The 12046-nt window shown below is 42.3% G+C and overlaps 1 protein-coding gene across 1 annotated transcript in view; it reads right to left on the bottom strand.

The window, feature by feature from the left end:
• The window catches only part of PAPLN (papilin, proteoglycan like sulfated glycoprotein), a 50646-nt gene extending 39011 nt beyond the window's left edge, over positions 1-11635 (bottom strand). The window contains exon 1 of the mRNA XM_041460154.1: positions 11517-11635. Coding sequence (XP_041316088.1) covers positions 11517-11525 — 9 coding nt within the window. The 5' untranslated portion in view covers positions 11526-11635. The remainder of the gene's footprint in view (positions 1-11516) is intronic.
• Positions 11636-12046: the final 411 nt, after the last annotated feature.

Raw genomic sequence — 12046 nt, 5'->3', positions numbered from 1 at the left:
TACATTCCCTGTTGCTACTTAATCCTTCCTCTTTTGAGTTGCAGTCCACAGCAGACTCAGCAGAGCTCACAGCTGTCACAGGGACACTTTAGCCACTACAGACTGAATCTTTCTCATCACCACTTGTGACCAGTTAAACCCAGGGGAAAAAAAAAAAAAAGACAGACTAGATATTCCTAGCAAAGTTTAATCTAGTTTGGGCTTCTTTCTAACTCGGAAAAGGAAAGGTAGAAGGATAAATTTTCCTTTCACAGTAGACAAAAGCATCAAGGAATGAATATTTATTTAATGAGTCCTTGTAACAATATCTGTTTTAATACTAAAACTTCATATATATCTCCTTTGGCCTGGCCTATTAAATCCAGATAAAATACAGATATGTATCACTATTAACAATGATAACGCTGATATAAAATCATTTTTGCATGAGGATATGACATCAGAACCAAGAAATACCCAAAATGAAACTTAGGTGATCTGGTATTTGAGTATTTCAGGTTACTATGAGCAGCCATTCTTCTTATCATCTTAGGCCTCAATGAACAGATTTTGTTACAACTCTCCAAGTCTGTATATACCATGGATTTTAACACTCCCAACATTCACCACTCTGAGGATAAAAAGCTTGCTCCTAAATACTTTCTCTTTCAGATGTAAAAGCCACTAAAAAAATTCAGTTGTACCAAAGTCAGTGTGCAAAATAGTAATGAGCAGGGAAAATGGAATTGGGAAAACAAGCACTGATAAATTTCTCTCTCTAATTACTGAGCACTAATCATATGATTGATAAGAAAATGAAGATATAGGAGCTTTTTATATGAAAATATTATAATTAATTTTGGTTTAGTCATTCTTAGGAAACTGAGGGAAGACTGTGTATCCTCCATCACCCACAGGCACTACTACTACTGTTCCTATTCAAATAAAGGAAGAAATAACCTGGAGATACCTTGCAGAAGACATAAAGAATGCTCTCTCTGCTGTAGGGGCCAATGACCACGTCAGGCTGGATCCGAGACTTTGTTAAGCCTTCTGATGTTTACATACTTTCAACAAACTTTCTCACACACAGTTCTGTAAATAACCTATGTTTTGCATTCTTTCATGGAGGTGGAGAGAATTGATGGACCCTTGGTCTGTCCAGTGGCATTGGAGAGGTGGCACTGTCACCCTCCAATCCACTGTCACCTTTGGAAAACTATAAATGTTGGAGTCAGAAAATAAAGTTCTTCTTCTTCTTTTTTGTTCCCCTCGAGAGCAGCAGTGTCTGTGTCATCATTTCGTGCCTTATCACAACAAATGACCATGTCAGGCTGGATCCATGTCACAACCCTACCAAGCATCCTACCCTTTCTCAGGGGAAGCACAGGCAAGAAGAGACCCTTTTGCTAAAAGATCTGTGTACACGAAGTGCAAAGTTCCTCTGAATGACCTTATAATGTGCCCACAGCACTAGGGAAAGGCATTGTGAAAGCAACGTCTTCCTTGAATGGTGTTGCCATCAGAGGTAAATATTTGAGGTCAGCTCCTATTTCTACTACCAAGAGGAAAAAAAGTCATCTTTTCCCCAGCACTCCTCTCTCACATATTCCATTTCCAGCCACCTCTCAGGTCCTCAGATACGGCCTTGAAAATCAAATCCTTGTTCTTCTGCTAATGAACTGTCTGCTCAGCTCTTTCTACCATCTGAGCCAAGAGGCAGACAGGGATCTGGGACCAAACCACATGAGGCTCCTGGAGAAGAGGCTAGAGGAGCAGGTTACCAGGGCTAGTGGGGCTCCTATTCCCCAGGCAGGTAGAATCTTGGATGTTTTTAGCCAGGCAGCAGAAAAAGATTCTCTGAGGAGACTAACTAAAATCAGAACCAATGTATGGGGCTACCCTGTACACCAAAACAGGGAGAGGTTACAGCTCTGGTGCTTGTTTGTGCTTTTGTGCCATTGCACTTGCATGGAAGTTGCTATCATATGTCCCAAATTTAGCATTAAAATGTTTAAATCATCCAGACCTATTAAACTGGTCAAGAGATTCCAGGAAGGATCAGCAGAAGGAAGAACAGGACCATCTGTATCCTGTGAAATTCCCCACTGGAAAAAAGATCCTGTATTTGATTACTGAGCATGAACAAACGTTTTAAAATCTTCCTCAGATGAAGGATTCAGCATTGATTCCTTTCACCTTAGTTTCAACCACAACAGATGGGATTGAAGAATCTGTCTGAAACCTTAAAGAAAGGGTCAAGTTCTGTTTCTGGATTTAAAGGCCCTCTAACTCCTTGCAGGACCTGGGGTACAGCAGCATATGCTTATTCTGATCGCTCGCCATTCTTCTCACTGCAGGCTGGATATGCGGGGGAAGGAATGAAAAGGACAGTGTTTTGCAGTTCTTTCACTTGTAGGAACAGCAGCTGCTGCTCCCTGCCCTTCTCCAGCTTTCTTCAAACCTCCCCAGCTCCCTTTTCCCACTGTGTGCTAGAACAGCATCTCCACCCCTCCTCCACCCAGAAACAGCAGCAGAGCCTGAGGGGAAATGGTGACTTTATGCTCAAGCTATGGAACAGCTGCTGGAAAGCTCACAAGGAGGGATTCCTGCCATAGTGCTAAAATATGAAGTTATCTCAGGGAGAGGGTTTATGAGTTCACAACAAGAAAGGAACAACCAGAATCTTTAACAAGAAATAGAGGTGTGCCCAGCTGAAACCTCTGCCCATGCACCAGAAGAGATTAAAATTGTCTAGGCAGTCACATCTGGCATTAACTGCTTGGGTGAGATGAATAAAAGGCTTGGAGTGGGAAGTGGTTCCAGCCATCTGTGAGCTTGGTCAAAAAGAATCATCTTTAGAGTTGAGCTCTGGACTGTTTTCTATAGGAGTTGCTGACCCAAGCTTCTCCAAACACTGGAGAAATTCAAACTGGGATCTAACTTTAAGAACACGGGAATCTTCTATTCCAAAACAGAAGGGTGAGAGGACCACAGAGGAGATAGCTGGAATTTCCTAACTGAACAGAACACAAGAACTCCACTACCACTGGAAACTGGGTTAAGTACCCTTATTTCAGAGCTTAACACTGAACCCACTTAGGAAAGAAGCTTCTGCCTTTACAAACAGAAGTTCTAGAGAAGAAAGATGGGCAGACTTGGAGACTTCACTATAGTGGAGCCAGCAGTGAGCTGCTGTAAAAATATTTTATTTAGTTTGAAACTCTTATCCAGGGCCAGGCAGGCTTAGCAAGATCAGTCAAATCTTCTTGAAGACCAGGGGTATGTTGTAGAATCAAGGACAGTTTTAATGACTCCTATATTTACTTTACATGTGTAAATCCTGCCTTCCAATGCACAAATAAAATTGCTTACTTAAACTTGGCCACTTTTTCAAACAACCTCTTAACATTCATGTTCTTGGGGAAACAAGACCTACATTGCCTGTGTATATATGAAAAAATAACTTTGAATCAGTTGCCTAATTTCAGGGTCTCAAAAGCAATAGAGTTACATTTTGAGGGAAAAGATACTGGACCAGGATGAAGAGATGTGTTGAACTTTTAATCTATTTAGACGATGACTTTTTCCTTTCAGCAGGAAGGAAATCCAAACTTAAAAGTAATGTTATGAATAACTTAGCCTTGTGTAAGCAAGAACTTAATCTGTTTAGGCACTACAGAATCAGATTGCAAAGTCAGAATAAAACAAGTTTCATGAGTTCCACTGGTCACACATTTATCAGGTTTTCTCTATTTGTTTGAAAATAATTGGATAGCCAGTGTTTAGGACACTCTGTTTAGGACACAAGACAGATCAGACTTCTTTGGCCTGTGAACCACATTTCTAAATCATCTTTGGTCAAAGACACATATTACATGTGTGGGTCAGGGATTGTTCTAGGAGTGGTTCATAGGCAGAAGGCAAAAAGACCCCTTCAGGGCTCCTGCTTGTGTAATCTAGATGAGATTTAGCTGGACATGCATGCAAGTGGCAAAGCCACCCAGCATTACTGACTTTGGCAGGTCCTTACAAGTAATTTCATCTCCCTTTTAGGAATTTGAATTACCCAGTATGGATCTATCATTCCCTTTGAAGTAAACCTGACACAGGATCTGCCTTTGCATGCGCAGCTTCTGAGACACAGGTTGGCCACCCTGGCAATAAATATTTACCTGCTGCAATATCAACAGAAATGGCTTATTGTAAAGTTTAGCACAGCCAGCACAAAAACAGATGTTGCCACAGGGATCCCACTACTCACAGGTTTTCAGAAATTCCTTCCCTTTCCTCTACTCACTCCCCTTTAACACATCAGATCTCACTTTGATGTTATATTTTTAGAACTTTGGTTGAAGGAGGTGGGAAGCCAGAATGGGCAACATATCATCATCCTGTTATTCACTGACAGAAATGTTTTGAGTCATTGACTGAGAGAAAAGTCTTTGAGCTTTTAGATTCACTACATTTTCTAAAGACATTATGATTTTTGCTTTGCTCTAAAAACCATCCAGCATATCTTTGTTCGAGCTTGCTTTTGTTTGCCTTGACAACTGAGCAGTACCTTTTAAGTTTTTGCCGGAAGAATTAAAAAGGAAAAACATACACACAGAGAGAGAAGTTAAGATGAAGGTGGGGAGACAAAGGGGCTCCATGGAACAGGGATCAAGGATAGGGAAAAACCTCCCTTTGCTTAGGATGTGAGCTGAGTGAGGAGAGCACAAGGACCACATCACACAGCCTAGAGGAGTCAGGAAACAAATCACCACTTTAGGCAGATAATATCACATTCAAGATACTTCTTAATATGCCTGTTTTCTTCCCCAAACACAGTCAATTATCCTTTTTTTTTGACAAATTTTCAAAGAAAATAATGGGTCTTATGTCCTTTGGGTTGGGGCAGATAAGCCAAATAATGTCTATGTGCCCGTTAAAACAGAAGGATGATTAATTTCCTTTGTCTTGATCATGTCATGAACCACATCCATGAAGAGCTGCTTGTATACAAAGCAAAGGGTAAATGTTTATAAAGGAGTTCAAACACAGGTCTGGCTGAAAGGGCTTAATGAGAAAGGAGAGAAAACAAAGAAAACACAAATTGTCTGAGCAGAAGTTTTATGGTGGTGTCTTTACCACTGGTATCCAGACTTAAAAATTCATTCTAAATACATGTTAGAAATTGAAGAATCCTCATCAAGAAAGTAATCCCACTGAGACATACTTTCAGCCGTATTGTGGCTTTCAGCATATTATGGAAGACAAACTTTCAGCTAGAATTTCTTTAAAATACACCTTGTTAAATAAAAAAAAAAGTTAAAAAAATTACTAATAAGCACAGCAGCAGAGCACCAGCTGGCTGGAGAACTGAGTAGTGGTAACACAGAAGCATCTTTGAGCCTGCTCTGTCAACGGTTTTCAAGTCAGCCTTCAGGCTGATTCCTAACATGAATGGCCATTCCTAACATGTCTGCACCAGGACACCGCTTCATGTGGCTGACAAAGACTGACTATTTTTTACAGAGGACTTCTACAGTAAAGAAAAGTTCAACAACACCTGGGCAAGCCACAGCAGCCTCTGAATACTGAAATCACACAAAACAGTAGCTGAAAAATCATTAGGCTCAAGAGCAAGATCAACACACAGAGATTCCATTAAGGCCTCACACCATACCCTATCAGTGGGTGGGGAAGATGCAGACCTGCCTCGTTCTGGCTCTCCAAAATCCACAATCTCAGGCTTAGGTCGGTGAAGCACCATCTTCCAAGCAAATGTAATCACTATACCAGCCCTTTGCAGGAGCTAATACAGTAATTCATGAGGGCAATTTTCTGTCCACCTATTAATATCAGCTCAGATTCAATTTTATGCAACTAGCCTCCCACTATTAGGTTTGCAGCAAGAGATTTATTATAAGGAGTAAAGATAGGATTCTGCCTTCTATTTTGGTAGTCTCACTGTGCTTAGCTGTTAATTAAATCTGGGAGCATGTAGGGATAACGACAAGCACACAGACTGATTTAGACATTGCTAAAAGAAGCCACACACTGCCTATGGAAAATACATGACAAGGATATAATACTCCAAACACTAGCATAATTGAAGAGGAATGGCTGACAATCTTTTACATTTACTACTGTCCTGTCACAGCTTAAGCTTAATTTCTATGAGTTATTTAGCCTGACCTGAAATATCACCTGACACTGAGCACTGGTGCTGTTTATAAATAATAGAATGGATTGGGTTGGAAGGAACCTTAAAGATCATTTAGTTCAACCCCCCTGCCATGGTCAGGGACACCTCCACTAGATCAGGTTGTTCAAAGCACCATCTGACCTGGCCTTGAACACTTCCAAGTGTTCCAATGGGGCATTCCCTGTTTATTGCCTTACCACTTTATGAATAAAGAATTTCCTCCTAATATCTCATCTAAATCTCCCCTCTTTTAGTTTAGAACCATTACCCCTTGTGCTATCACTACCTGCTGACATAAAAAGTGACTCATCATCTTTTTTTTAAGTCCCCTTTAAATACCAGAAGGTAGCAATAAGGTCTCTCTGGAGCCTTCTCTTCTCCAGGCTGAACAATGCCAGCTCTCTCAGCCTTTCTTCATAGAAGAGGTGCTCCAGACCTCTGAGCAAATTGTGGCCTCCTGTGGACCCACTCCAGCAGCTCCATGTCTTTCTTATGAGGATTCCAGACCTGGACACATTATTCCAGATGGGGTCACAAGAGCAGAAGAGGAGAATCTCTCCCTTCCCCTGCTGGCCATGCTGCTCTGGATGCAGCCCAGGTGGGTTTTCTGGGCTGTGAGCGCACACTGACAGCTCATGTCCAGCTTTTCTTCCATGAGAACTGCCAAGATCTTCATATGGGACCACATCAAAAGCCTTACAGAAGTCTAGGTAGCTGACATCAGTCAGTCTTCCTTTGTCAGTCACTGCAGTCACTCCACCACAGAAGGGCACCAGGTTGGGCAGGCAGGATTTGCTCTTTAGTGAAGCCATGCTGGCATGTCTGGCATTACCTCCTTGTCTTGCATGTTTACACACTGTGTTGAGGAGGATCTGCTCCACAATCTTCCCAGGCACAAAGGGGAGGCTCACTAGTTTTAGTTCCCTGGGCCTTCCTTTATCCTCTTTTCAAAAATAGGAAAAATGTTTTCCTTTTTCCTGACTGCCATGACTTTTCAAATATCATGGAGAGTGGCTTGACAACCAGATCAGTCAGTTCCCTCAGGATCCTGGTATGCATCTCATTAGGCCCCACAGACTTGTGCCTATTCAGTTTCTACAGGTAGTCTCAAAAGTTGGGAGGGACTTCTCCCCAACCCCCATCTGAGCATGTTACCCAGCTAACACTAATCTCTTACAATTCAAATTTTTGAGAATTCTTAGGGAAATAAAGGATTTTCATGCTAGAAGATTGCTTCAAATTTATTTAACTTCATTCCGTCCTAAATATAAACACGGCAATTTCTGTGCTGCGCAATGGGTTAAAAAATAAAAACGAAAAAGGAGTGTTATTTCAAGAGGAGATTTTAAAACCATGTAAATTTTTCTCTGCCTCTCTTTGCAAGATTCACATCTCTGTCCACTGAGAGGATGTTAGGACTACATTCAACAGTATGCTTGTAGTGTATATGCACAGGGAACACCTGTAAAACCTTTAAATAAATTTGCTGGGGGACTAATAATAGACAGGGAAACACGAGACTATTTACCCTAAACCTCATGTGGGTTTTGATTGCTGCTGCCTCTATATTGTTTCTGGAAGCCAAGATAGAATTTTTCATTTAAAGCTAACTCAGTTACATATATATATATATATATATATATATATATATAGATATATATATATATAAACATGTCAAACACACCACACTTGTACAGGTACATCTCTTCCCTAAGGAATTACCACCACAGACTGTGATGCAGACACACCTTCAGTGGTATGAGGCAGAAATTCCCCCAGAGAAATCTGTGGGCTTTCTTACATTACTGTGCAAGAGAAAGATAAGTAATATGAGGTGAATTAAAAAAAACAAAAATGGAACAAAATCACAACCTAAACCAGAACTTTAGATTAACAAATTTAGGAGGGAAAATATGTGCTAGTGGAATTGGGGCTGCTGTCTCTGAGAATACAGGCCCTAGCATCTTTCATCTGTCACTAAAAATTAACTTCATAAAAAATGATCTTAGGAGGGTGTGATCACACTGCAGTGCCTGGAGAGCTCTCAAAGGAAGCACATGCTCGACGGTGTGATCACAGTGAAATGGCAACGGTGTGATCTAAAAATAAATTGGTTCTTTGCTCTGAAGCTGGTTTCTCCCACAGATGCCCAAACTAGAGCCTCCAATTACTGCTTTAAGGGCTAGGCAGAGAAATAAACAACTGCTTTAAGGGCTAGGCAGAGAAATAAACAATCTGTGGATGGCCCTTGTTTTCTATACATGGCATCTGCATGTCAGGAAGGTGAACTTGTTACTGTGTGAAAAAGCATAAACAAAAGATTTGATCATACGCTATGCATATGAGTAGACACCCACTCAAGTACTTTTATATTGAAGTCCCTTCCCAAATATCTAGCAACCCTTATTATTCATTGTCCAAGACAAGACTGGACCACAACAAATCACAGTTCAGATCCAGGAGTGCTAAAAATTGAGCCTGTGAAGCTGTATCCAGCAGAGCATCATTTTAGGAGAAGTAAGTCCTTTTGACAAGACCATCATACAGTGGGCATAACTGGAAATGACCGTCCTGAATCCAAGCAATCATCCATCACTGTCTGGGCTCAGTAGCTGTGCCAGGTACACTGCAGGGCTCACAGCACTTCTGCATGCTCCTTCCCACAGACCTAAGAGCAAAGCAACCCATTTCCTCTGGTGCTCACTGAGCATCAATAGGCCACTGGGAAAACATTTCCCCTTCATTCAGCTGATGATGAGCCTGTAATACTAATTGTGAGGATGACTGTAATTTCATGCGGTGTATTCTATGTGCTGTTCTCATACAAAACACAGATCCCATCCTCTTACAAAAAAAAGCTGTTTGTTTGCTATGAATTATAAGTCACTAGGTACATACATGAACAAACAAAATGGTTAACATCTTATTAACATTTAAGGTCCCCACTGAACAAACAGAATGCCTTCTGGTAGCCTAAGCTCTACATGTCCTGAGGCACAGAATAGTATTTTGCCTTATATTCAGAAGAAAGCGTCCACAATCAAAATCAGGGGTAGTTGTTGGTGACTGCCATGACTTTTCTGTGGGGTTTTTTTGGTTTTTTTTTGGTTTTTTTTGGTTGTTTTTTTTTTTTTTTTTTCTTTCAGGTTTCCTATTTTAACAGAACAAAAAGAATAAACTTTGCACCTTTGACTCAAAAAGTGCTACCAAGAAAACCAGTTACAACAATGTAGCTGCTTTCCTGCTTCCTCAACCCTTTTAGCAAGTCTGGACATGGCCATTCACCTGGACTCCCAAAGAATCTTGGTGCCTAATTTGAGAAGCAATTAATCCCTGAAGCAGCTAGATTAGGTGATATCTACGTGCATTCTCCTTTACTGAGCTGGTTAGCAGCTGGATCTGAGAGAGTCCATCCCAAAGCCAAAGGGAAGTGACCTGCGTCAGAAGTTACTGCAGCTACTGAACAGCAACATTTGAGAACATGCATTCCCTAAGTTGTTTACACAGTGGTGGCTATTTTCCTTTAAAATTGAGAAAATTTTGGGTTTTGCCTAATATTCTTTTTAACATAAATACATATAGAGACCAGCAAACAAAGCTCTACATCTTTGCTTGAAAATCACCTCAAATCACTCGTCACACGTCTTCCATCAAATACTACATTCAGTGTGGATTGTTTACTAGCAAACAGATTTGGAATAGGCAAATGCTACAAAGAAACTATCCCAAACCCAGCTTTTCTGAGCTGACATCAAGCACTTAAACTCATGGAAAAAAATATTTCAAAACCAAATACCTTTAAGGTGTCAGAATACTTCACAGTGGATAAGAACCTGAAAACAGGCCCAAAATAGAAGCCTCAATTATCTCACACTGGACAGAAAAAAAGCATAAGACTTCCAGAGATAGCAAATTTGCTCTGTTTTAATTTTTTTCCTTTTACCAATCAATTAATTCACTGACATGAACAAATATTATTTCAAGTTAGTGCCATACCAAAGACACTTGGTGACTTTATCCACCCTTGTTCCTCATCACAAACAGCTCCCTTTGCTCCCTGTAAGTGCAGAGCACCTGTCCTGGAGCCCCGAGTGAGGCTATCCCATACACGCATGGCTGTGTAGCACATGGGCTCATCCTCACACTGCGCCTCAGAAAGAATGGCTTTTCATGGCTGCAGAGACTGGGAGTGCTCTGGCATTAAAGTGCGTGGCACTTCTCTGGGAAGCCAGGATAAAAGAGGTAAGCGGCAGGTCAGTTTACAACGGAGCTGTTGAAAGGCCTCCTAAGTATAGTGTAGAAGGGTAAATGTGTGTTTTTTTCCAAACAAGGGTAAATGTGTGTTTGTTACTTTCCAAAGTGTTACAAAGGTTTACAAAGTCATTTTAAGGTCTCTACCGGGAGACCTAAAGAAGCACACCATCTCCCTAAACTCCTATACTAATACTAGTCCTAGGGACTCCATTCAAAGCTAACATTTCCTTCATCAAAGCTTTGAAACTCAGTTTCAAATCACCTGTTCCTCTACTTCCACCTGACCACCCACCCACAAGGAACACCCAGCGCACCAGGCACACCTACTGCCCTCCCACATTGCTTCCAGACCATTACCTCCTCTGTGCTGGGACAGGTCCCTGGAGCCGCCACCTTGGCCTGCCTCGCACCTCAGACTCTGAGGGATGGGAGACCCGGTCCCCTTTCACAGGCAGGTCTGGTGGCTCCGAGGCATGGCTCGGCCGGCCTCCCTCGCAGCTGCCCTCACGCAGCTGAAAGCAGCAGCGGGTGATGCGGGGCCGCGCCCTCCCCTCAGCCCCGCAGGGCCCCGAGCAGGAGCGCAGCTCCGCGGGGGTGGTAGCCAGGGGCTGCGAGAGTCCTAGCGCCCAGACAGGCTTTTATTCCCGCGGGCTAGAGCTCCGTTTCTGCCCTCAATAGCCCGGCTGCGTTTGCCCGGCAGCCCGTGCTAACGGAGCGTGTGTGATCCCGGCGGGCTCACATCGCCCGCATGCCGTCACACCGGCGCCTCCCGGGCACCTCCCTGCTCCCCCCAGCCGCAACACCGGGAACAGCGCCTCTATGCCACCGGGGTTAACTGCGTGCCAAAGGTAAGCATGTTCACCAAACTCAGGGAGCATCTTCTTCCCTCCTTTCTGAGAAATAAAATTCTGCAGTCATAAGGACTCTGACCTCTCCTCTCCCCTGTACTCTTTTAACTGAAAGGAAAGAAAAAAAGGTAGGAAATGAGAAATAGTTTAAAGTGCACAAACAGCACTGAAATGACTAATAGAGAATAGATATCCAGGTAGAGGGATCAGGAGACAGCCCAGAACACAGCGCCAGCTCCTACCTTCTGCATGTGCCTGTGACAGGTGAGCACAAAAGTTGGAGACACTCTGCACTCAAGCTCCAGAACCCACTTTCCAATCGTTCTTGTTGAAACAGTGGCACTTCAGTGCTCTTCTCCCCTGCTTCTGTTTGGTTACTAATCCTTACTGCACAGGAAAAGCAGAGTTGTATTTCATTTAACCCATTCAGTCTCTCAGTTTCTTCTCAAGAGTTTTCACTTTTGCTTTGGGAAACCAGCACCGTAAGCATGCACACAGGCACGCCTGCCTTGGAATTGTTTCTGGCTTCTGTAGTCTGTGTGTGAGCACACACATGAGCTCCAAACTGTGCCTAAAGCTGTTGCAGGGGTGGAGCCCTTTGTAACTGGTTTTATTTTAGCTGCAGGCATCATATCAAAAGAGAGACAGCTATCCACAGATCCCTTCAGTATTAATTTTCAGTAAGTTCTCAACTCTGAAAAAAAAACACAAAAAAATTTACATTTACTTTAAAACTACAGCCTGAATCACAGTTCACAAATAAGCTTTTGAC

This window comes from Pyrgilauda ruficollis, unplaced genomic scaffold (assembly GCF_017590135.1).
Source record: "Pyrgilauda ruficollis isolate IOZ18807 unplaced genomic scaffold, ASM1759013v1 scaffold14, whole genome shotgun sequence".
NCBI classification, from domain to species: Eukaryota; Metazoa; Chordata; class Aves; order Passeriformes; family Passeridae; genus Pyrgilauda; species Pyrgilauda ruficollis.
The sequence above is the reverse complement of the archived record's forward strand: the minus strand, read 5'-3'. Positions and strand labels throughout refer to the sequence as shown.